The sequence below is a fragment of the Rattus rattus genome, chromosome 1, assembly GCF_011064425.1.
Source record: "Rattus rattus isolate New Zealand chromosome 1, Rrattus_CSIRO_v1, whole genome shotgun sequence".
In the NCBI taxonomy this organism is placed as follows: Eukaryota; Metazoa; Chordata; class Mammalia; order Rodentia; family Muridae; genus Rattus; species Rattus rattus.
Window position 1 is genome coordinate 262336539 of NC_046154.1, and position 23271 is coordinate 262359809.

The window sequence follows — 23271 nt, forward strand, 5'->3', positions numbered from 1 at the left end:
GTGTGATATGTGTATACATGTGTGCATATGTGTGTATGTGCATATGTGTCTATACATGTGTATGTGTATGTGTGTGGTATGTATGTGTGAATATCTCTGTGAATGTGTATGCACGTGTGTGTACATGTCTATGCATGGGTATGCAAGTGTATGCATGTATGAGTAAAGGAAAAGAGGCCATGAATTCCAGAGAGACAGAGAGCAAGGGGGTTCATGGTGGGTGCTGGGGGATGGGAAAGAAAAGGGAGAGATAATATAATCATATAATTTTTTTAATCATACAATTTTTTTATAATCATATAATTTTTTTTCAGAGCTGGGGACCGAACCCAGGGCTACCACTAAGCTAAATCCCCAACCCCCATATTATAATTTCAAAAAATACTATTAAAGACAATGAATGAAACTGGGGATAGTGACATTTTTAACACCAGCACTCAGGAGGTATGTAGATCTCTGAGTTCAAGAGCAACTTGGTTTACATATTGAGTTCCAGACCAGCCAGGGCTACACAGTGAGACCCTGTCTCAACCAAAAAAAATTTTTTTAATTAATTAATTAGTTAGTTAGCTTTAAAAAAAAAAAAAGAGTCAGATCTGAATGGCAAATCAAAGTCTCATTTCCAGGAATGACCAATAAAAGACAGGAACAGGACTGAACCTTACGTAATGCTCCCAATGCCAAGACATGGCCCAGAAGCAGTAGAGAATGAAGGCTGTAGGCAGAAGCCACACAGAGCCCTGCTGTCCCATCTGTGGAGATGGACCTGCCCAGATAAACCCCATCACCCTTCCAAACTTTATCTCAAACATGCCTTTCCCGCCCCACCACATCCCACGGATCTAATGCTTTCGATCATGGTAAACCCTCCCATCCCACCCACCCCTCGCTGCCAACCAGAACAAGAAGACAGCATCACAGAGTCCTGAGCACAGATGTATTCTGACATCTTAAAATCAGCACTGCAGAGATGAGCTCCACCTTCCCGGGGTGAGTCCTCTGCACAGGGTGCCCCTCAGCCCTACCTCAGGGGTTCCCGGTTGGCAAAAGAAGTTGGTACAACTAGAATTGGTGAGTGACTCCAATGGAATACTTACTTAAGCCTCTGGTTGTGCTGTAAATTTACCCTGCCTAATCTTCAACAGGCTCTTAACTCAGAGCTAAGTAAGAGCTCACAAGAGCTGAGAAAGCGGAAGGCTCAAGTTGTATTAATAATTGCGTGTTAATACTGCCCACGGCGAGAACAGCCTGAAATTCGCGCAGTCAGTGCTCCTCCTCACATACCCCAGCGCCCTGTTTCTCAGCGCCCGCCCTCCGGTTGCTCTCGATCTGCCTCTTTGCCCAGCACAACACCAGCTTCCTGGCCCCTTGGAGCCCTGGTCACCAAGTCTGGCCCAGATCTCTGTTCCTCTCTCATTGTGGCTTGGGACAGATAAAGACAAAGCTAGGATCTCTTTGGTAACTCAGGAGCTATGCGGTTCTCAAGAGTGAACTTTCGAGGACAACGAGGTATCACAAGGTCGAAAGGCTGGACATGCCTGAGTGCCTTTAGTTACTTCCTCAATACCTACGGATGGATACCCGACCACAAGAAAAGGTGGTCCACAAGGCCTTGTGGCAGGAGTCACTGGTGTGAGCTCCCTTCCCGCTGTCCAGTCGCCTGGGAAATGAGACAGCACAGTGGCTCTTGCTTCTTTCCTTGAACCCCACCTCGAGTCACCCCTAATTAGCATAGGCTTGGAGAGTAATTTTCCCAGAGAGACGCACATCTAAGCCGCAGTGACATCAGACTTTGTGACTTTACCCGGCAGAGGAGAATTAAGAGTACTGATAAAGTGGATCATGTTACTGATCAACTCATCTTCCAATAAGACTCTTGGAAAACATGCAAACTGCAAAGGAAGCGTACGTGATTAAAGGCACCATGAAGCCGGGCGTGGCAGAGCGTGCTTAGAGTCCAGCACTCGAGAAATTGAAGCAGCAAGATTCAAGGCCAGACTGGGCTACATAGGAAGATCCTTTCTTTGGGGGGGGAGGGGTTGGTGATAAAGGCTGGAGAGATGGTTCCTAGGGTAGGACCACTTGTTGCTCTTGCCAGGGACTTGGGTCCAGTTCCCAGCACCCATGTGGTGGCTCTTAACCACCTGTAACTCCAGTTCCAGGGAATCCAATGCCTTCTCCTGCCTCTGTGGTAACTGTACATACACGGAGAACACTCATCCACATAAATATTTTCCGAAAAGAAAAAAAAAATCTTTCATAGAAGCAAGAGGCAGAAAAGCAAAGTCGGAGAGGAAGATCTGAGGGGAAAAACCAGAGCCTCAAAGACGTGATTTCTGGCTCTGAAGCAGGCAGAGCAGAGGAAGAAACAAGTCAAAGGGGGCAGGCAGGGCTTCGTCTAACAAGACAGGAGGCAACGGAGATTCTGTCTGACTCCCTAACTACCAAAGCCAGCGTGAACTCCTCCCCCACCTTGTGGGAAATGACCAGAGGCCCCATTACCTAAGGCGTGGCCGTAACCTAGCAGCGGTTGAGGATCACCGAGGCATTGACTATGGCTGCTCTCTGCCCGGGCAAACAGCACTGAGAGGATTCCCTGCAGCTCTGAAGGAGCCTCAGCTGCCCCTTGCTCTATGCCACAGGCTCTGCTCAGCAAGTCAGCCCACAGCCCTCCGACAGAGCTGCCCAGCAGAGCTGGCGAAGCCCAGAGGAAGGCGCCCGAAGGCTCTCGTACCCCTGCCATGTGCTGGGAGGGTGAACGGCCATACACTGTACTGCAAGGCAGTGAGGGGCAAACCTCCGTCTGGAACTGGGGTTTTGTTTAGTGGCGTTGAGCAAACACTCATCGCCTGCTTACCATCAACTGCCCCGGGCCTTCAGGAATGGGGCAGCAATCGACGGAGCCCACCATTCATTTCCCCAGCAAATATGTGCTGTGCTCCTTGTGCCAAAGCCACTGAACACTAGAAACCAATCTCAGGACCTCTTGTCCGGGGAGTTTGCTTCAGGTCCACCGTAAGACATAGGTGTGAGGTCCGTCCTCCACTGGACTCCTCAGTTACCGCCACACGCCAGGGTTTGACATTCTCCCTCACACCAGGGTTTGACATTCTCCCTTTGCTCGTTGGTGTAGCGGCAGACTCCCATGGCCCAGGCTGGCCGGGAACCCTATGCAGCCAAGATTGACTGTGAACTTATTTTTACATTTATCTATGCGTGTGAGTGTTTTGCCTGCTTGCGTGTGTGAAACACACGGGTGTCTGGTTTCAGAAGAGGGTACCAGAGGCCCTGGATGGGGTTGTGAACCACCATGTGGGTGCTGAGAATTGAACTCGGGTGCTTTGCAAGAGCAACTAGTGTTCTTAACTGCTGACCTGTCTTTCTTAGTATCATGCCACCATGGGTTCCTGTGTGCATGGGTGTGTGTGTGTGTGTTTGTGTGTGTGTGTGTGTGTGTGTGTGTGAGAGAGAGAGAGAGAGAGAGAGAGAAGAGAGGTGTGAGAGTGTGTGTGTGTGTGTGTGTGTGTGTGAGAGAGAGAGAGAGAGAGAAAGAGAGGTGTGAGAGAGAGTGTGTGTGTACGTGTGTCTCTGTGTGTGTGTGTCTGTGTGTGTGTGTGTGTCTGTGTGTGTGTGTGTGTCTGTGTGTGTGTGTCTGTGTGTGTGTGTCTGTGTGTGTGTGTCTGTGTCTGTGTATGCTTGTGTGTGTCTGTGTGTGTGGTATGTGGGCATGTGCTTGCTGTGGTATACCTGTGGAGGTCAGAGGACAACTTTGTGGAGTCTATTCCTTCTCTCCACCTTCACGTGGGTCCCACGGTTCAAACTCAAATGGTCAGGTTTGTACAGAAGGGCTCAATCCGTTGATCCATCTCCCCTTGACCTTGAACTATTCACCTGCACGCTTCTATCTTTCCAGGGTGTTGGGGGTCTCAGTCATTCACTCCTGTGCCCAGCTCCAGGATTCAGGTTTCGTTTTTCTGAAGATTTCTGCTAAGTGAGCCAGACTTCTTTGCTTCCCTCAATCCTGCCTCTGCACTCCCTGGGTGGCCCAGAGAGGCCCAGCACTAGCTTACCCGGATCCTAAGGTGTCCAACCTCCTGGGTTTCTCTTCAACACTGGGCAGGTCTGCAAGTGCTGACCAGAACTATGAGGCTGTAAGATCTTCCAGCACAGAGCAGGGGCTTTCCTTGCCTCCCTCCATTAGTGCCCCAACCCTGCAACACACACACACACTCACACACACACACACACACACACACACACACACACACACACACACTCTCACACACACACACACACACACACTCACACTAACATAGATACACACACTCACATATACAGTCACAGACACACACACAGACACACACATATACACACACACACCTTTAAAGAGTCCATCAACTCCTGAAATTCCAGCAACACCTCCAGAGAGCTAGCAAAGTTAAGTTGTTAACTCGGCCTCCGGCCGGCCCCCACTCCCACTCCGGTGAGCTGCGCTCCGATACAGGCTTTCCCAAGCACCTCGCAGGGCTCACTCAGGGCCAGGCGCTCTAACAGGAGGTTACGGCCAAGGGATGGAGGGAGGTGGCTCTGCCCTTCCAGAAGTCTACATTTCAGTTTCTTCATCTGAGAAACAGGAACAGTAATGGTGCTCAATTCTCAGAGCTACAGAAAAGGTAAGCTGGGGTAGGAGACGGTCACGGAGTGAGGCCTGATTCAACCTCAGCACTGGGACTAAAGAAGAAAAGGTGACCGTGAGGTGACGGAAAGGGCCTACCATGGGGCCTGGCGCCTGTGGAAGGCAGGCAACGCTAGCAAATGAAGGGGAGCGTGGAGTAAATGCAAAAAGGAGCCTGCGTGGTCCACAGGCGGTGAAGACATGAGAACCCATGGCAGGTGGTGCCAACAGACAGCCTGAGTGTCGAGTTCTGGAAGAGCCACACGGAGCTAGCCTGGAAGGTCAGGAAGGAATTTCCTCAGTGGAGGGGAGGGGAAAGATCCTGTGGCTCACTAACCTGAGCAAAGGTACAGTGTGTGTGGGCCACTGACCGCCCACAAATCCTTTCGTGCAAATCCTGCCTAGCAGACCAAGAGCCCCAGAAGGAGAGGCACTTCCGCTTCGGGCCCGCAAGCTGTTTGTTCATTCACAGCAGCCGAGCACAGGCTGGACACCAGGCAGGGTTAGACAGAACCGTCTGCCTCTTCCTGGCTCCTGAAGCTTCCAGCTAAAGAGACAGCAGGATATCAAGACAAGCACACTCACATGCAAGTGCTGGGAAGGAAAGCGAATCGAATCCTGCAGAGGTCTCTGACTCAGGGGTGGAGGTCAGGAGACCCAAGTGAGTCATGAGGAGGGAGAGTGTCCTAGAAAGAGGACAAATCTACAGCTGCAAGGGAGCTTGTCAAACCAAGGAAATGCAAAGCAAGCCAGAGCTGGAGGGCGTGGCCAGAGAGCGCAGTCTGGGGGTACTGGGTGAAGCCTTCCTTGGCCATGTCAAACCTTGGTAAGTCATGGAGGAGTTTGGATTTTATTCTAAATTGCACAAGAGGACATTGGCAGGTTTTGAGATAAGACATGGCACGATGAGGCTTGCCTTTCTAAACCCCCTCTGGCTGCTGGAATTGGGGCAGCTGTGCACAGATACATCAGAAGGTCCAGGTTGGAGCCTGTCCCAGGAAAACAGTCTAGACTCAGGGTGTGCAACTGTGGTGTTCGGACCTTTGCTTCCAAACGCTCACACAGTCCACCGGCTCTGCAAGGTCCTGTCTCAGGTGGGCACAGGAGGCTTGGCCACTAAGGTGACTGCCCATGGCTAACTGTCCCCTCAAGCCCTTCCCATTCCCCCCTCATTCTCCTTCCTGGCGCCTGACTCCATGGGGTCCTATTCTCTGCCCATTCCATCACCCACACAGGCGTTGTAGCTCACTATAGAGAGCGTGCCCACTATGTGCACAGCGGGCACAAAGGAGAACCCGAGTGATACTGTGTACTTGATACAGCCTGTGCAAAGTCTGCATGTTATAGGCAGATCTCCTCACAACACCCCTGATTAGGACCCCAACTTTTGTCTCTTGAGCCCTCTCTCCTATCTCACCTCCCCACCCCCTCACCTCTTAGTCCTTGGACAAATACCAGCTTCTTCAGCAGGGGTCACAGTGTCTCCCTATGTTACAAACCCAGGACACACCTCACATTCCCCCCGTTGCTGGGGCTGCACCACACTGTCCTTCCAGAGGGTGTTCCACATCTGCCACAGGACGTCTGAACATCCTGTCCTGTTTCCGAGTTCTTCCACCTCTTCCTCCAGCTGATGTTCACTCTCCAGACCTTTGCCCAAATTTTCTTCTTTAGAAAACTCTCCCATGGTCTGAGTCATGCACGCTCTCACAGGACTGGCCAAAGCACCTGAGTTTATAATGACACATTTCCTTCATGCAGAATCTTTTTTTTTTTTTTGAGATGGGGCCTCATTATAATAGTCTATGCTGACCTCAAGCACACCATCCTCCTGCCTCAGGCTGCCAGTACTGGGACTACTGTGTTTTGTGCGGTTGACTAAGACTGCTCACTTTGGGAAACAGGGAAGGGTAGAGAGTGTTTTGTTATGGCATGAAGACCTGAATCCAGACTCCCAGTACCCGTGTCAAAGCCAGCATTGACCAGGGGGAGATGGGGGGGAGATGGAAAGGGCAGGGACCAGAGGTGGGGACACCACAGGCAGGTCCCAAGGGCTCACCCGCCAGCTGATGTTCAGGGTAAGAACGTGTATGAGTAAATAAAGTGCAAACCAGATGACAAGCTCCGACCACCACACACACACACACACACACACACACACACACACACACAGGCATGCACACACAATTCTTAACTTCAGGCCAGGGAATGGCTCAGTGGTAGAGCCACATTGCCTAGCGAGTGGAAGGCAGTCCATCCCCTAGAACCACCAGAGGTAAAGCAAACAAACAATTAAAAAAGCGCTAATTCGGGGTTGGGGGTTTAGCTCAGTGGTAGAGCGCTTGCCTAGGAAGCGCAAGGCCCTGGGTTCAGTCCCCAGCTCCGGAAAAAAAAGAACAAAAAAAAAAAAAAAAGCGCTAATTCCCCTCCTTTTCCACCAGTTGGAAGAGGCAGGAGCATGGCCTATTTTGACTCACTGTCTCCCAAACAGAGGTTGGCTACACCACAGCATGTCATAAGATCAGATGTGGAAAGGCTTTCCAAAATCTTAGATCACATATTTGTGAACATACATTTGTGACAAAGCAAAGGCTGGAAGAGGGCCGGGAGGGTCATGCCCACCTCACGACACACAAGAAGTTCTCCATGCCTCCTGCAGAAGCCACTCCTGGCATTTGCTTCCAAGGCCCGCCACCCTTCCTGCCTCGGTACTAGTCTCCGTCTCAGCCCCCTTCCCTCCTTCAAACCCTCATTTTGCAGGGCAGTAACCACACCTGATCCGGCTTCACAAGGAAGCCAGTGTGATCATTCAAAAGGGCTACGACTCACTGGATATCACACGATAAACTGTGTTTCACAGAGTCCTTAAAACAGCCTTGTGAAGTAAACCGTACCAATATTTCTATTTTAATAGACGGGGAGACCGGGGTTCGAAGGGGGCAGGTAGCTTGCACAGATCTCAAAGCCCATGAGAAGCAGGTTGGAAACTGAACCCCCAGACCCTAGTCCGATGCTTCCTAACATTAGCCACCCCTGCAGTTCTAGTATCAACTATTTAAGGCTGGTGGTGTCGCTCTTGACACCTCACCGCTACCCTGGTCCATGTGCATCCCTACCCAGAACTTGTCTGATGTCTGGGCAGCAGGGAGGGATCCACAAAGCCGGTCACATTCTCAGGGGCTGTTCCCAGCCTCCCGGTCTTTGCAAGGTTTCCTCTGTGCCACTGAGGAACCAGGGTCAAAACACAAAGACCCGCGCAAGGTCCCTGGATTCCCTCTCCACCTACAGCACAACGAGGCAAGGCCAGAAGCCGGCGTCTGCGGCCAACAGGGACCGGCGGACAGAGGTCACTGCTCCGGGACACCGAGCAGCAGGCGACGCAGGGGATGCTGCAGTGCCCGCGGCTCCGGGCTCGGCCCAAGGTCACCCTCCCCGGCCACCCGGAGCGCCCCCTGGCGTCCCACGCGAGCCTCCCCCTACCCTCAGGGACACGCCTGGAACCCCGGCTGGGGCAGGAGCCGGGTGGTGGGCAGAGGACCCAGGCTGAGCCGGGGAGGAGCGGGAGGCGGGGCCCACCTGATAGCTGAGGACGCCGTCCGGCTCGTTGCTCCCGGCGGGCATGGCCGGGCGGAGCCTGGTCTCGCTGGTGGGTTCCAGGTTGAGCTGCAGCAGTCCGCGCCCTCTGGTCCTGTGTGAGCCGATCGCACGCGCGGCGACCCCTACCCTGGATCCAACGACCGGTCAACCATCCACCGGCGCCACCTTCATAGCCATCAGCCCGCGAGGCGCCCGCAGCAGCCAATCAGAGGGCTCCCCGAGCAGCCAATCAGCGCGCGGAGCACGGGAGGACGCTGTCCGGCGGTACCCTGGGCTACCAGGAAGAAGGGAGGAGGGCGCCAGAGAGCCAACCCCTCCCTGGGCTGGTTGCCTTAGAAACCGCCTCCCTCCCTTAGGGGGCCTCTGGGCTCTGAGGTCCTTCCTAGTTCTTGCTAGGAACTGAAAATCCCCGCCTGCTTTTGCAGCCGCACCTGACTCCTGGGAAAGTATCGGGTTTGCCTACTCTGATTTTACTCCTCGGAAGATGGGTTTTAAATTTGGAGAAATTTTCCCTCAGAAACAAAGATGGCAGGGGGAAGTAATGACGAGAAGAGAGGAGCCTTCTAAAATTACTTTTTAACCCTTGAGTGAGCGGCCAGATTGAAGAGCGTTGAAGAGCGGCAGTCAGGAAGCAGTCAAAACTGGCTGAGACTCCGGTCTCCCTAAGATTGACAGCAGACAGTGGGGGTGAGGTTGGGGGGTTGAGCCAAGGATGATTTCAACTTGTCCAAAAGACATGCTGTAAGACAGATTGTTGTCTAACAGCAGAACTAACCGATCTGAGGCAAGGTTGGAAAGTGGCGAGTAAGGCGCTCCACTTGATTTGAGTTTAAGAGGAAACAGAGTAGTCATCATCCATAGCTTGAGAGAAAGAAAGGGGCCTTTGTCTTAGATCTCCTGAGAGTGGAGGTGAGTCCATGCCGTTGAGGGGAAAGGGATCGTTGCAACATTCTCATTCTCTGCCAAAACTGCAGAAAGGAACACGACCCAGTACATGTCAAAGTTCAACCCTTATGGTGGTGCGGGCTCATCTAGCACTCGGGAGGCTGAGGTAGGACAGCAGCAAATCCAAACCTGCCTGGACTTCCTGGTGAGACCTTATCTCAAAAAAAAAAAAAAAAATCAACCTCCACATATCACTAGTACACACTGTAATCAAAACAGGAGACGAGATTGGCTCCTAATGTTCCTGAAAAGGAACTGAATGTCTGGAGCTGAGGAGACGGCTCTGTCTAAAAAGTCCTTACTTTGTAAGTGTGAGGGGCTGAGTTCAATCCCCAGCACCTGAGGGAACACTGGGTCTGGAGGCAAAAGCTTGCAATCCCAGTGCAGGGGAAGGTAGAGATGGTGGAGTCCCTGGAGATTGCCAGCCAGTCTCAACCAATCCATGATGAGCTGCAGATACGGTGAGAGATTCTGTCTCACCAAGGATAAGGCGGCGAGGGCCGGAGAGACGGCTGGACAGCTAAGAGAACTTGTTCCTGTTTTAGAGGACCTGGGTTGGTACCAGGTCCTACATGGAGGCTCACAACCATCCATAATGCCAGTCCCAGGGAAGCTGTCTATCTCTTCTGGCCTCCTCGGGTGCAAGAAATGAATGTAGCACACAGACATAGACACAGGCAGAGCACCCATGCACATTTAATAAAAAATAAGTGGAAAGCTATTGAGAAAGACATCTGCCATCAAACTCTGGCCCCCACATGTGTACTTATACATGAGTACACACCGAAATGTGTAAAACACGTGCTCGTGCGCATGCACACACATACACACACATCATTTTCTTAAGACTTATGTATGTGAGCACTCTGTAGCTGTCTTCAGACACCAGAAGAGGGCGCCAGATCCCATTACAGATGATCGTGAGCCCCCACCTGGGTGCTGGGATTTGAACTCAGAACCTCTGGAAGAGCAGTCAGCGCCCCTAACCGCTGAGCCATCTCGCCAGCCCTCACATCGTTATGTCTGATCATCTGTAGATGGAACCTTGCCCAGTTATCTCACAACAATGATATTTTCCCCTCTGCCTTTGCCCTCCACACAGCCTCAGAGGTTGCTAGGCACCCAGAAGATTGCAAATGTATGTGCGTTTATTTCAATCTATTCATAAATGTATCGGGGTCCAGAGAAACGGCTCAGCGGGTGACGCCACTTGTCACCAAGCCTTATTATCTGAGTCTGATTCCACAGGACCTCCACGACATAAAAAGAAAACCGACTCTTACAAGCTCACTCAGACCTCCACACGCACAGCACAGTGGGTGCGTGCACACCAACCAAGGTGAAGAGAGCAAACATGGCAAGTCTGGGGCAAAGATTTGAGAGTGGATACATGCAGAGCAGCCAGAGTCTCGCCGACACAGAAGACAGTCGTGAAAAGAGCAGTAGGGATAAATGTTGCAATTAGAAGATGCCCTTGTGGGACTGGAGAGATGTCTCAGTGGTTAGGAGCACTGACTGCTCTTCTAGAGGTCCTGAGTTCAAATCCCAGCAACCACATGGTGGCTCACAACCATCTGTAATGGGATCAACTGTGTTCTCACATATGTAAAAATAAATCTAAAAAGAAAAGTTGGGGGTGGTGTGGGAAAGTTTAAAAGAAAAAAGATGTTCTTGTCAAACCATGGAGAGCTGTATCCTAGGGTTTTACCACTGTGAAGAGATACCAAGACCAAGGCCACTTTTATATTTAAAAGATTTATTTATTTAATGTATGTGAGTACATTGTCTCTGTCTTCAGACACACCAGAAGAGGGCATCGAATTCTATTACAGATGGTTGTGAACGATGGGGTTGCCTGGAATTGAACTCAGGACCTTTGGAAGAGCAGTCGGTGCTCTTAACCGCTGAGCCATCATCTCTCCAGCCCCCCCAAGGCAACTCTTATAAGGACAATATTTAATTGGGACTGGCTTACAGGTTCAGAGGTTCAGTCCATTATCATCAAGGAAGGTGGGAACATGACAGCATCCAGGCAGGCATGGCGTGGGAGGTGCTGAGAGTTCTACATCTTCATCTGAAGGCTGCTAGCATCTAGGCAGCTAGGACGAGGGTCTAAAGCCCACACCCACAGTGACACACCTACTCCAACAAGGCCACGCCTTCTAATAGTGCCACTCCCTGGGCAGACCACATACAAACCATCACAACTGGATAAAGGGTTTTGACTTTATTTTTCCTTGTATAATAATAATCAGGCCATAAAAGGCTTTAGGGAGCCAGTCCCTCCAGGCACCAGGACCTAGTGAAATAAATGTGTCATTTATCGAAGTAGTCATAGCATCTCTGTTATTTCTCTGTCTCACTAATGAGAAAATTGAGTCACAGAGAAACCAAGCAACGTCTAGGTCAGGCAGTTACTAAGCGGGGATTCAATCATTTGTTAATTAAAATGGCTTAACTGAGAGCTCTGTATCCTGTGTGTTGGGTGCTGGGGAAACAGCAACGGGAAAAGCTCCCCCCACCCCCTTGAGACCTAGAATTTAGTGAAGAGACAGGAATCAATAGTCCGACAAGATCACTGTAAGCTACGACAGCTACTGTGAAGGCTGTGACAGAAAGAACCGGGTTCCATGACAGAGAGCGCTCCGTGGAGCCGAGGACAGCAGAGAGAGAACGCGTGCTTGCTGCACTGTCTTGAGAAAGCAGTGCAATCTCGGTTAGCTACCAGAAGGTGGAATGGATTGCAGGACAAACCCAAGGCAGAGTGTTCATTACACTGGCCCTGGCTAAAGGTGGTGACCAAAGGGAAGATGTGCCCAAATACCTAACTGCCCCACTCGACAGGTCTCAGTCACCCACCGTTAAGACAGGGTAGGGCAAGGAACGCGATTTGCAGGAGCCCTCCCTGGATCTGAGTTCACTTTAGTTGCAATGAGTCACGGCCTCTGGCCCTTGAGGGTCAAGAGCCCCATCTTCTGGCCACTTATGAGAATTACAAAGGGCAAGTAGGCCAGAGGCAGAGTCTGTCACCACAGGCTCCCCTCCTAGGACTCATTTGGCTGTTCCTTCCCAAGCTGGGCAGGCTGACTTCATGCCAGAAATCAGTCTTCTAGCACAAAATGCTCCCTACACTACCGTAAAAAAAAAAAAAAAAAAGTGCAATCGAGTAACTGAACCCGGTGAGCAAACGGGCCCGGGGGAGCCGGGCAGGGAAGAGCACTCAACCCTTGTGTGGCCTACAATGGTCCTGGAAGAGGAACAAATAGAATGGGGAAATTGCAAAACGCACACGAGAGACAAGAAGCTGTACAGATGCAGCAAAGTTTCAGGATCATGGGGACAATCTCACCTGATCCTCGTCACAACTCTGTGAGATAGACTGAGGTAGACTATCATTCCTTTTCACAGATGAGAAACTGAAACTTAGCAGTGTCAGTAACCCCAGGTCACCCACCCAGAACAGCAAGTGCACGGAGCTGCTTGGGTTGAGGTCAGCGGTATCTGACACCAGACGCTGCGCATGCGCGGTTACATCCTTCCCTCAGGATGACTGGTGGCTTTCCTGACTTTATTGACCCCACCTCTTTGGTCTTTCGGAGCTTGCCTCTGCTTCTCTCAGTTCTGTAGTGTTGGTGATTCTTACAGTCAGGGAGGAGGAAGCAGATCTAAACTCCTGGCTACACAACAAATCTTTTAAGTCTCTTTCCAGGTAAATACGCAGAGTCCGAAATTTGAATAGTGTAAACAGATCCAGGGCCAGGGTGGTTCTGAAGAGATGCACTGGAAGGTTAGTACGACAGTGTGTAAACATTGGAAAGTACACTTCACACAAATGAAGATGGCCACCACGTGATATAATCCTAAAGGATGACAGTTGTTCCTATGACTTATCCTCAACCAAAAAGTCTCTTTGTGTGTGTGTATGTGTAAAGTTTGTGAAGGTGTGATGCGTGTGAGTGTAAATGTGTGTGCATATGTGTGAGAATGTGTGTGTGAATGTGTATGTGAGTGTGAATTTGTGTGCATGTGAATGTGTGCATGTGTGTGATAATGTGAGTGTGTGTGTGAATGTGTATGTGAGTGAATTTGTGTGTATGTGAGTGTGAATTTGTGTGCATGTGTATGTGAATGAGAGTGTAAGTGTGTAAGTATTGTGCCATTGGGTGTGTGTATTTATGTGCATGTGTGAGTGTATATGTCTGTGCATGTTGAGTGTGTGTGCATGTGTGAATATGAGTGTGAACGAGTGTGAGTGTGAATGTGTGTGAGTATGAATTTGTGTGCATGTGAGTACATGTGTATGTGTGTGTGTGAATGTGTCTGTATGTGTGACTGAGCGTGAGTGTGAATGTGAGAAAAAAATGACAAAATGCAAGAAACAAGATGTCTGAGAAAATGTTTTATAATTGCAATCAGTTTGTTGTTCATCAAAAGCGTCTTATTTTGCCCATCAGTTTGCGTCCCTGTTCCTATGTTTGGCCTCCGGCCAGGGGCTCCTTGCTCACCCACTCTGGGCAGTGCCCCAGGTTCTCCAGCAGAACATATACTGGACTTTATGTCTGTGGGGTTTTTGTTTGTTGATTTGCTTTTTTGTCCAGTACTGAGGGTTGAACTCAGGGCACATAATATATGCTAACACACTCCACCAACTGCACTACCTACATCCCTAGCCCTTTCTGTCCTTTATAAAAATTAAAAAATTTTGTCTCTTAATATCCCTTTTAATTACACATCTAAGCCTAAGAAAGGGTTGGAGAAAAGATGGATCCCAGGAAAGACTTAATTAGGGCTTGTTCTGCTGTGTAGTCTGGGAGCATTTCCTGTAGAAGGGGAGGAGGGGGTGACTTCTTTGTCAAGGTTAATCAGGTGCATGGTTTGCTTTCAACCTTCGCCAAGTCACGGCCTATGTAGCCGGCTGAGAGAATGCAATTCTCTTTGTTCACAGCATGCTGCCAGCCTGGAACATGGCAATTCATGAGGAAAAAATGAAATGCCGAGAGAGAGAGTGTGACAGAGAGAGAGAGAGAGAGAGAGAGAGAGAGAGAGAGCGAGCTCCAGACAACACTCCCCCTCACCATCAGCAGCATCCAGAGTTTCCTTGTGCCCGACTCATTTGCACCTTACTCCAGACTAAGGGAAGCTCTGAGATGAGCACAGTGGCCAAGACCTGCCCCCCCACCCCCCCCCACCCCCGCCTTCCTAAGGACCCTGATTAAGACAACTAGACAGAGCAGAGGACGGGACGGGGGGAGCAGAGCAAAACAGAGAAACGTGTCTTAGAAAATTGTCACGTGCAAGGGAAAGCTGGAGCAAAGGGGCTGTGGACCTGACAGGAAGCCCTTCTCGAATTTGCAAGGAGCAGGTGTTCATGGAGGACCAATTGCCGAGTCTGAGCCCTTTTGTGCTATGCTAAACACATTTGTCTTATCTGTTTCTAACTGAGCCTGACTCTACTCAGAAATGTTTGTTTAAAGTGGGTTCACTGTGGATCTTATCTTCCTGGGATAAGATCTGCCCTTGTTGTAGTCACTCCTACAGGAAGTCCTTGGCTCACTTCTAGCCCAATGCCCGCCCTAGCCTTAAGGTGGCAGCAAATCCAACCTGGAGGAACTGCATAGCCTGGAGGAACAGAGGCTGGGAGAGAGAGAGAGAGAGAGAGAGAGAGAGAGAGAGAGAGAGAGAGAGCGCCATATACACAATACACACAGACAGACAGACAGACACAGACAGACAGACAGACAGACAGACAGAGACAGACAGACAGACAGACAGACAGAGACACGCAGGAACAGAGACAGACAGACAGAGACAGACAGACAGACAGACAGAGACAGAGAGGAACAGACAGAGACACACAGGAACAGAGACAGACAGACAGAGACAGAGACAGAGAGTAACAGACAGAGACACACAGGAACAGAGACAGACAGACAGACAGAGACACAGAGACAGAGAGGAACAGAGACACACAGGAACAGACACAGACAGACAGACAGAGGCAGAGAGGAACAAACAGAGACACACAGGAACAGACACAGACAGACAGACAGAGATACACAGGAACAGACACAGACAGACAGACAGACAGAGATATACACAAAGGCACAGAGACAGAGCTTGGTAAACTTTTTAAAGCCACCCCTTTTCCTCCTTTGTCTTCAATGCATGTTGCCTTTTATAGACTTGGGGGCTGAAATGTGGGGAAGTAGAAGGGACTGCCCAGACCCACTAATAAGCAGGCTGCTTAGGAACTAAAGATGCTTCCGGATGATGTGATATCTCAGTGGTTAAGAGCACGATGACAAATTGTTGTCGTGATTTCTTTTTTTTTTTTTTTTTTTTTTTTTTTTTTTTTGGGGTTGGGGACCCAAACCCAGGGCCTTGCGCTTGCTAGGCAAGCGCTCTACCACTGAGCTAAATCCCCAGCCCCTTTTTTTTTTTTTTTTTTTTTTTTTTGTCAGCTTGAAACAAGCTCTAGTCATCTGAGATGACTGGCTCCTCCCACACTGGCTAGCCTGAGAGCTGACTGATTGATGTTAAAAGTCTCGGCCCAACTGTGTGATCGGTGCCACCCTTGGGTAGGTGGAGAGCTGGAGAGCTCAGTCGTGAGGAACACTGAGTTCAATTCCCAGCAATCACATGGTGGCTCACAACCATCTGTAATGGGATCTGAAGCCCTCTTCTGGTGTCTGAAGACAGCGACAGTGTACTTACACACATAAGATAAATTTTTTAAAACGTCAAAAAGAAAGGAAGCTGAGCAAACTGAGGGAGAAGCCAGTCAGCTGCTAAGTAGCCTTCCTCCCTGATCGATATCCACTTCAGTTCCAGCTTCTGGGCTCCTGCCCAATTCTCTGCACACCTTCAATCCAGAACTCAGGAAGCAGAGGCTGGCAGATCTCAGCGAACTTGAGGCCAGTCTGGGCGACATAGCACCAGGACAGCCAAAGCTACATAGAGACCCTGTCTCAAAAATCCCACAAATAACTAAATATAATGTATAAGATAATTACCAATGCTTTTCGCTTGGTTGTGTGATTTCCTACAAATATACCTAACTCCAATTGGCCGGAACAGTGAAAATCTCCCTGCCCGCTCTGAGCGCTTCACCCCTACCCACCACAAAGCAAAAGCCTCGGCAGGCATCCTCCTCCGTCAAACGAGAATTTCATATCTTTTTTCACTGCTTTTCCTTTTTCAGTGCTGAGGACCAAACCCAGGACCTTGTACTTGCTAGACAAGTGCTCTATCATTGGGCTACACTGACAGCCCCATAACTGCCACTTTGAAAAGTCTGTCAAGGGGTTGGGGATTTAACTCAGTGGTAGAGCGCTTGCCTAGCAAGCACAAGGCCCTGGGTTCGGAAAAAAGAAAAAGGAAAAAAAAAAAAGAAGAAGAAGAAAAAGAAAAGTCCGTCAGTGAGACACCGATGCTTACTGAACAAATCCTCACAACATTCTGAACTCTCACTGCTGCTTGCCTCTAGAAGCACAATGGCTTAGACTTAAATCCAGTCCAGGCCGTGCTTCCGATGTTGCAGCCCCCAAGGCTTTTATTTCTCAGCTAATACAAAAGAAGAGAGACTTGGTCAGACATCTGGGCTGGAGAAAAGTGGACCAGACACAGGATGCGACTCTATTTCCCTTGTGTATCTTTTTCTATCTACGGCCTTTTGCCAAACAGAAAAGGCCAGACTCCTTTTATAGAAGGCAGATTTCTCTGATCTTTTTCTGCAGCTCGACAGAAAATAGTGGCACCATATCCACCAGAGAGCGCAAAGGAAAAAGAAATCCATCCTAGGGGTTGGGTGTAGCATGGCCGCAGAGCACGTAGCCAAGGCATGAGTTAGGAGCCTTTAGTCTTCGAACACACCCGAGTCAGACATGGTGGGTCACGCCCATCACTCACAGCTGAGGCAGACGTAGCGCTTCGGGCCAGGCTAAACTACAAGGTGAGGCCCTATTTTTTTTTTTTTTTTTTTTTTTTGAGCTGGGGACCGAACCCAGGGCCTTGCTTCCTAGGCGGCAAGCGCTCTACCACTGAGCTAAATCCCCAACCCCCAAGGTGAGGCCCTATTAAAACAAGCAAAAGCCCTCAGCTATGTTAAGGGAGGTGGAGGAGGCTAGGGTCTACCCACTAGAGTGAGCAGCACTACAGTTAGCTACATTGTAACCTGTGCATCTCTCTAAGGGGCCAAAGAAACCGTTCACTTATTCTTAAAGGCATGGAGGCCAGAGCCTTTAATCCCAGGATGCTAGAGACCAGCCTCCTCTACATAGTGAGTTCCAGGCCAGCCAGGGCTTCATAGTAATACCGTAAGAGACAACCATAAAATCATTTCAGAGTGAGTCATCCTCTTCATTTAAACTTTTCTAAAAATACCATTGTAGACACACTCAGACAGGTTTCCATGATGACTCCTTTGTTTCCGAGAGGAAGTTTCTCTGTGTAGCCATGGCTGGCCTGGACCTCACTCTGCAAACCAGGCTGGTCTCAAACTCTGAGATCAACCTGCCTCTGCCTTCTAGTGCTGAGTTTAAGGTGTGCACCACCACATCCAGGCTCCATAATCATTCTTAATCCCATCAAACTGATAAGATTAACCGTCATAGTCTTTGTGTCGGGCTCCCATCACCAACTCATCCCAACATTGCTTCATGGTTCTCACCATCCTTTAAAAAGTATTAACTTAGGGCTGGGGATATAGTCCTGTTAGTAGGGTGCTTGCCTAGTATGAAATTAAATACACATAATAATATTTATAACTGTGAATATACTAGTATACTGTTAGAATGTTCTAACGGTTTTGGATTTTTGTTTATTTTATTATTATTATTATTATTATTATTATTATTATTATTATTATTTAAGAACTTACTAGGGTGACTCCAAACCCTTGTCTGTCAGTATTTTATGTGTATGAACATTTTGCCTGCCTGTATGCTTGTGTATCACATGTGTGTATTACCTGAGAAGGCAAGAATAGAATGTCCAGACACTCTGTGTGTGTGTGTGTATGCGTGTGTTTGCACATGTGCACACACGTATGCAAACATATGTGCTCATGTTGTAAAGACCAGGGATTGACGTTGGGTGTCTTCTCTATAGCTTGCTTTTTTGAGGTAGGGTCTCTCCCTGAATGTAGAGCTCGCAACTGGGCAAGACTAGCTGGCCATTGACCTTGGTGATCTGCCTGTCTCTGACTCCCCAGCATTGAGGCCACAGACTCTCACCAGCATGCCCAGCTGCTTCATGGGTCCCGGGGATTTGAACTCAGGTCCTCAGGTTTGCACATTTATCCACATTTCCTTGATACCTGACTTAGTTAGGATTTTACTGTTGACCAAGGCAACTCTTATAAGAACTGCATTTAATTGGGGCTGGCTTACAGGTTCAGAGGTTCTGTCCATTGTCATCAAGGCAGGAAGCATGGCAGCATCCAGGCAGACATGGTGCAGGCAGAACTGAGAATTCTAAATCTTCATCTGAAGGCTCCTAGCCCAATACTGGCTTCCAGGCAGCTGGGGTGAGGGTCTTAAAGCCCACGCCCACAGTGCCACACCTTCTCCAACAGGGCCACACCTTCTAATAGTGCCACTCCCTGGGCCGAGCATATACAGTACCCTTTGAGATCATTTTATTCATTTATAGCTGGGGCTATCTTATTGGGCAGAATTCCCAGAAAGAGAATTGCAGATTCTCTGCCTCTCCCAGTCATTGAAACAGAAAAAAAAGCGTAACTGTGGCTGCTTGTATCCGCACCATGTCCCAGCTGGTTTTTCGTTACAGTGTTTTCCAGGTTGATACAAGCTAGAGTCATATGTAGAGAGGAACCTCAATTAAGAATATGCCTCCATCCTTAGACTGGCCTGAATGCATGTCTGTAGGGCATTTTCTTGATCATGATTGATGCTCAAGGGCCCCGCTCACTGGGGGTAGCATAGGAAGGCCAGCCGAGCCAGCCACAGAGAGTAAATCAGCAAGAGACCAAGTCAGTGTTTGTCCACGGTTCTGCTTCCCTCCTGCCTCCAGGTTCCTGCCCTGATTCCCTGTCATGGTGGATATAAGCCGTAAGCTAAAATAAACTGAAATAAACCCTTTTCTCCCCAAGTTTCCTTTGGTCACGGTGTTTACCACAGAGACACAAACCAGCATAATATCCAATGCTTCCTACTTCAGAGAGAGATAGGAAATCCACCCATCACCCACTTACCTCATCTGTGCTGTTTTCTGTCCTCTGCGTCTCCAGGGAGACAAGCCGTCCAGTTTGCACAACTCTACGTGATCTACTTCACTCAGGGCGCATTTTGCCATCTTATTTAATTTATTATAGATGTTGGGACAGGGCTCTGTTTTTCTGAGCAGGTCCTCTCTCTTCCATCCATCATCTGGCAATTAACCCTCTGACTGATGAAGGCCAGAGTTTTTCACATCTCTCTTTTTCCTCCTACAGATAACATGTACTCATGCAGCGTGAATCAAAGACACTAAGAGCAGCTTTTTGGTTTTGCTGTTTCTGTTTTTTGTTTTTTAGTTTGAGGTCAATTTTGTTAGAGTTTACAAAGGAAAGCACCACGGCAGGCAGGCAGGCTGTAAATCTCAGCGACCGTGGCAGGAGGAGTAAGAAGAGAAGAAGGAGCCACACTGTTGGCAAAGCAGCCACACAGCCGAAAGGCTCAGATTGGGTTTGAGTTTCAGAGAAAGACTGGAAAGGCCCAGACTACCAGAGAAACATGGTATCATCCAAGAGGTGGGGGAGGGGGGAGAGGAAGAGGGAGAAGGGGAGGGAGGAAAGGGAGGGAGAAGAGGAGGGGAGACAGAGGGAAGAGGGAGAGGGAGGAGGGGAGGAGAGGAGAGGGAGGAGGGGAGACAGAGGGGAGAAGAGGGAGAGGGAGGAGAGGGGGAGGAAAGGGAGGGAGGGAGATGGAGAGGAGGGGAGGAGGGGAGGAGGGGAGGGAGAGGGAGGAGAGGGAGAGAGAGAGGGAGAAGAGGGGGAAGGAGGAGAGGGAGGAAGAGGGAGAGGGAGGAGAGGGAGGAAAGGGAGAGGGGGAGGAGATGGAGAGGGAGAGGGAGGGGGGGAGGAAAGGGAGAGGGAGGGGAGAGGGAGGGGAGACAGAGAGGAAGAAGAGGGAGAGGGAGGAGGGGAGGAAAGGGAGAGGGAAGAGGGGAGACAGAGAGGGAGAAGAGGGAGAGGGGGAGAGGGAGGGGAGGAGAGGGAGAGGGAGGAGAGGGAGAGGGGAGAGGGAGGAGAGGGAGAGGGGAGGAGGGGAGAGGAGGAGGGAGAGGGAGGAGAGGGGAGAGGGAGGAGGGGAGGGAGGGAGATAGAGGGAGACAGAGGGAGGGAGAGAGGGAGAGGGAGGAGAGGGAGAGGGGAGGAGAGGGGGAGGGGAGAGGGAGGAGGGGAGGGAGGGGGAGGGAAGAGGAGAGGGAGGAGAGGGGAGAGGGAGGAGAGGGAGGGGAGGAGAAGGAGAGGAGGAGGGGGAGAGGGAGGAGAGGGAGAGGAGAGGGAGAAGAGGGGAGAGGGAGGAGGGGGAGAGGGAGGAGGAGAGGAGAGGAGGGGGAGGAGAGGGAGGGGAGGAAGGGGGGGGAGAGGGGGAGAAGAGGGGGGAGGGAGGGAAAGAGAGAGGGGGGGGGGGGGGGAGAGGAGGGGAGGGGAGGGGGGAGAGGGAGAGGGAGAGGGAGAGAGAGAGAGGAAAAGTAACAGGCAGGACCACAGATGCACACAAAGCAGGTTGAAGCAGGGACCCTTGGGCCTCAGGAGAGGAGAAGCTGAGCAGGACTGAGCCCCCACTCCTAGAGAAATGGAGATGGTGATTTCTCAAGCGATTGTGCTCAAGGGATTGCCCTGTAGCACACTCCGAGGTAGAGACAGCATAGGTCCTCCTGGGCTTCAGGTAAGCTAGAGAAACCAGGAATGTTATCCACACGCGATTTTCTCTCTCAGAGAAGGGGTTTGTCCCTGTCTCCCCACCAGGAGGCTGGGAGTGGGTGCTGTTGATAGCCTGGTGGTCTTTTGCTACCTTTAGAGCCGGGCCTCCCCTGAACCTTCCAGACTCCTAAGTGTTGTCTCTCGGTCAACAGAACCAATTCTTATAGAAGAGTTCACAGGTGCTTTGCAAAAGTTGGGCTTTGCTGTAATAACTGTCAGAAACTGTTCCTCAAAGTTAAATATGTCAAAAATAAACTGCTCAGAGTCAGACTCTGGAATTTTGAACCAGCCCAGGCAACTACGTTGTGCTGAACTGGATTTCCTTCTTCCCTCTCTTGGATCTCGGCCATTGGCAGGGACAGCCCCTCCCCCAGGCACCCCCAGGTAGGCAGACCTTAATATGTCCTGGATCAGCCTCTTGCTCTCTGTTTGAAAGATCATCTCCACTCACAACAGAAAAGCCTCCAGCTCCATGATCTTCCAACCATCACTAAGACCAACCTGGGAATGTGCTTGGTTCACAGGCTAGAAGCACAGCAGGTCATCCTGACAACATTTCCACACTGGTCCAGTAAGACATCACTGGGCTCCCAAGACCCTTTCCTGTGCCCCTAGAAACATCATTTCAGAGTGTTTCGTGGAAGCTTCTGTATGCTTCCTCTTTTCCCGGCCTGAGCTTGAGTGAACACACACGACTCTCTTATTGTTTTTAACTTATTTCTCAATAGCAACGTTAGCATAGGTGTTATTGTTATTTTTGGTCGGACTTGGTTCGAACTGCCATTAAAAACAACAACAAATTTCAACCATTCAATGGAATTCTCGTCAAAATTCCAGTGCCGTTCTTCTGAGAAATAGGAAATTAAAAACCAATGTTCTAAAATGCATATAGAAGCAATGCTGTATGTATGTATGTGAGAGTGAGAGAGGAGAGAGAGAGAGAGAGAGAGAGAGAGAGAGAGAGAGAGAGAGAGAGAGAGCGTCCAAGCTGAGGCATCCCTTCCCCCTGAGGTACCAACCATTCAGCGGATATAGTATGGAACAGAATTTATTTATGGGCATGGGATGAGATAGGGAGAGGGGAGGAGGACAGAGAGAGACAGAGATAGAGAAGGGAGGAGAGGGGAGAGAGAGGACAGAGACAGAGGAGGAAGAGGAAGAAGAAGGAAGAAGAAGAGGAGAAGAAGAAGAAGAGGAAGAGGAAGAAGAAGAAGAAGAAGAAGAAGAAGAAGAAGAAGGGTGAGCCAAAAGAGAAGAGGCACATGGAGAAAAGGGGGAGGAAGAGGGAAAGAGGGAGAGAGGGAGAAAAATCGGGGAGAGAAAGAACAAGAGAGTAAATGTGTGAGGAGGGGCCAAACTGCTCCTTTCATAGTAAGCCAGGCATTACATGTCTGTTGCCTGGTAACTGTGGGGCAGAGCCCAGAAGGAATGCTAACAAGCACCATAGACAAAGTCAGATGAGAAGACATCGGGGGGGGGGGGCTGGAGAGATGGCTCAGTGGTTAGAAGCACGGACTGCTCTTCCAGAGGTCCTGAGTTCAAATCCCAGCAACCACATGGTGGCTCACAACCATCTGGATCAGATGTCTGGAGACAGCAGCAGTGTGCTAGTAACATAAAAGAACAATAAGTAAATTTTTTTTAAAAAAAAAAGGGGGGGGGTGACTCATGTCTTACTTCAAGTTCTACTACAAAGGCAAAGTAACAAAAGTAGCTTTCTGATCCTGGAGCAGAGACAGACAGGCAATCAGTGTCAGTGTGCCTGAAGGTGCTGCTGTAGTGGCCGGACAAAGATGGCATAAAACACTCGGAGAAAGGGCAACTTCAAAACAAACAACACCAGACAAACTGGATATCCACACAGAGAAGACTGAAAACAGTCCCCTCACCCTGTACAGAAATCAGCCCAAATGGCTCAAAGACCTCAGTGTAAGAACTTAAACCATTAGCAGGGGAGAGGCAATAGAGAAAAATACATCAAGACATCGGCACAAGCATGGTCTTTCTGAGAGGAACTAACGAAAGTGAGGCAGGTCAAGCCCTGACCAGCCTCTTGCCAAGGCTAGCAGACAGGCTGGGGGCAGCTTAGCTGTTAAAGCATTTGCCCTACAAGGATAAGGACCTG

General features: G+C 49.9%; 1 protein-coding gene across 2 annotated transcripts in view; it reads right to left on the reverse strand.

Annotated features, from left to right (window-relative positions):
* The window catches only part of Slc4a8 (solute carrier family 4 member 8), a 70882-nt gene extending 59678 nt beyond the window's left edge, over positions 1-11204 (reverse strand). Inside the window, exon 1 of one of the 2 annotated variants that reach the window (XM_032885164.1) lies at positions 8252-8414. In XM_032885164.1, the coding sequence (XP_032741055.1) occupies positions 8252-8296 (45 nt within the window). In that variant the 5' untranslated portion in view covers positions 8297-8414. Of the gene's footprint in view, positions 1-8251; positions 8415-11192 lie in introns of those variants that run through there. The other variant, XM_032885161.1, reaches the window with a different exon arrangement.
* Between the last annotated feature and the right edge of the window lie 12067 nt (positions 11205-23271).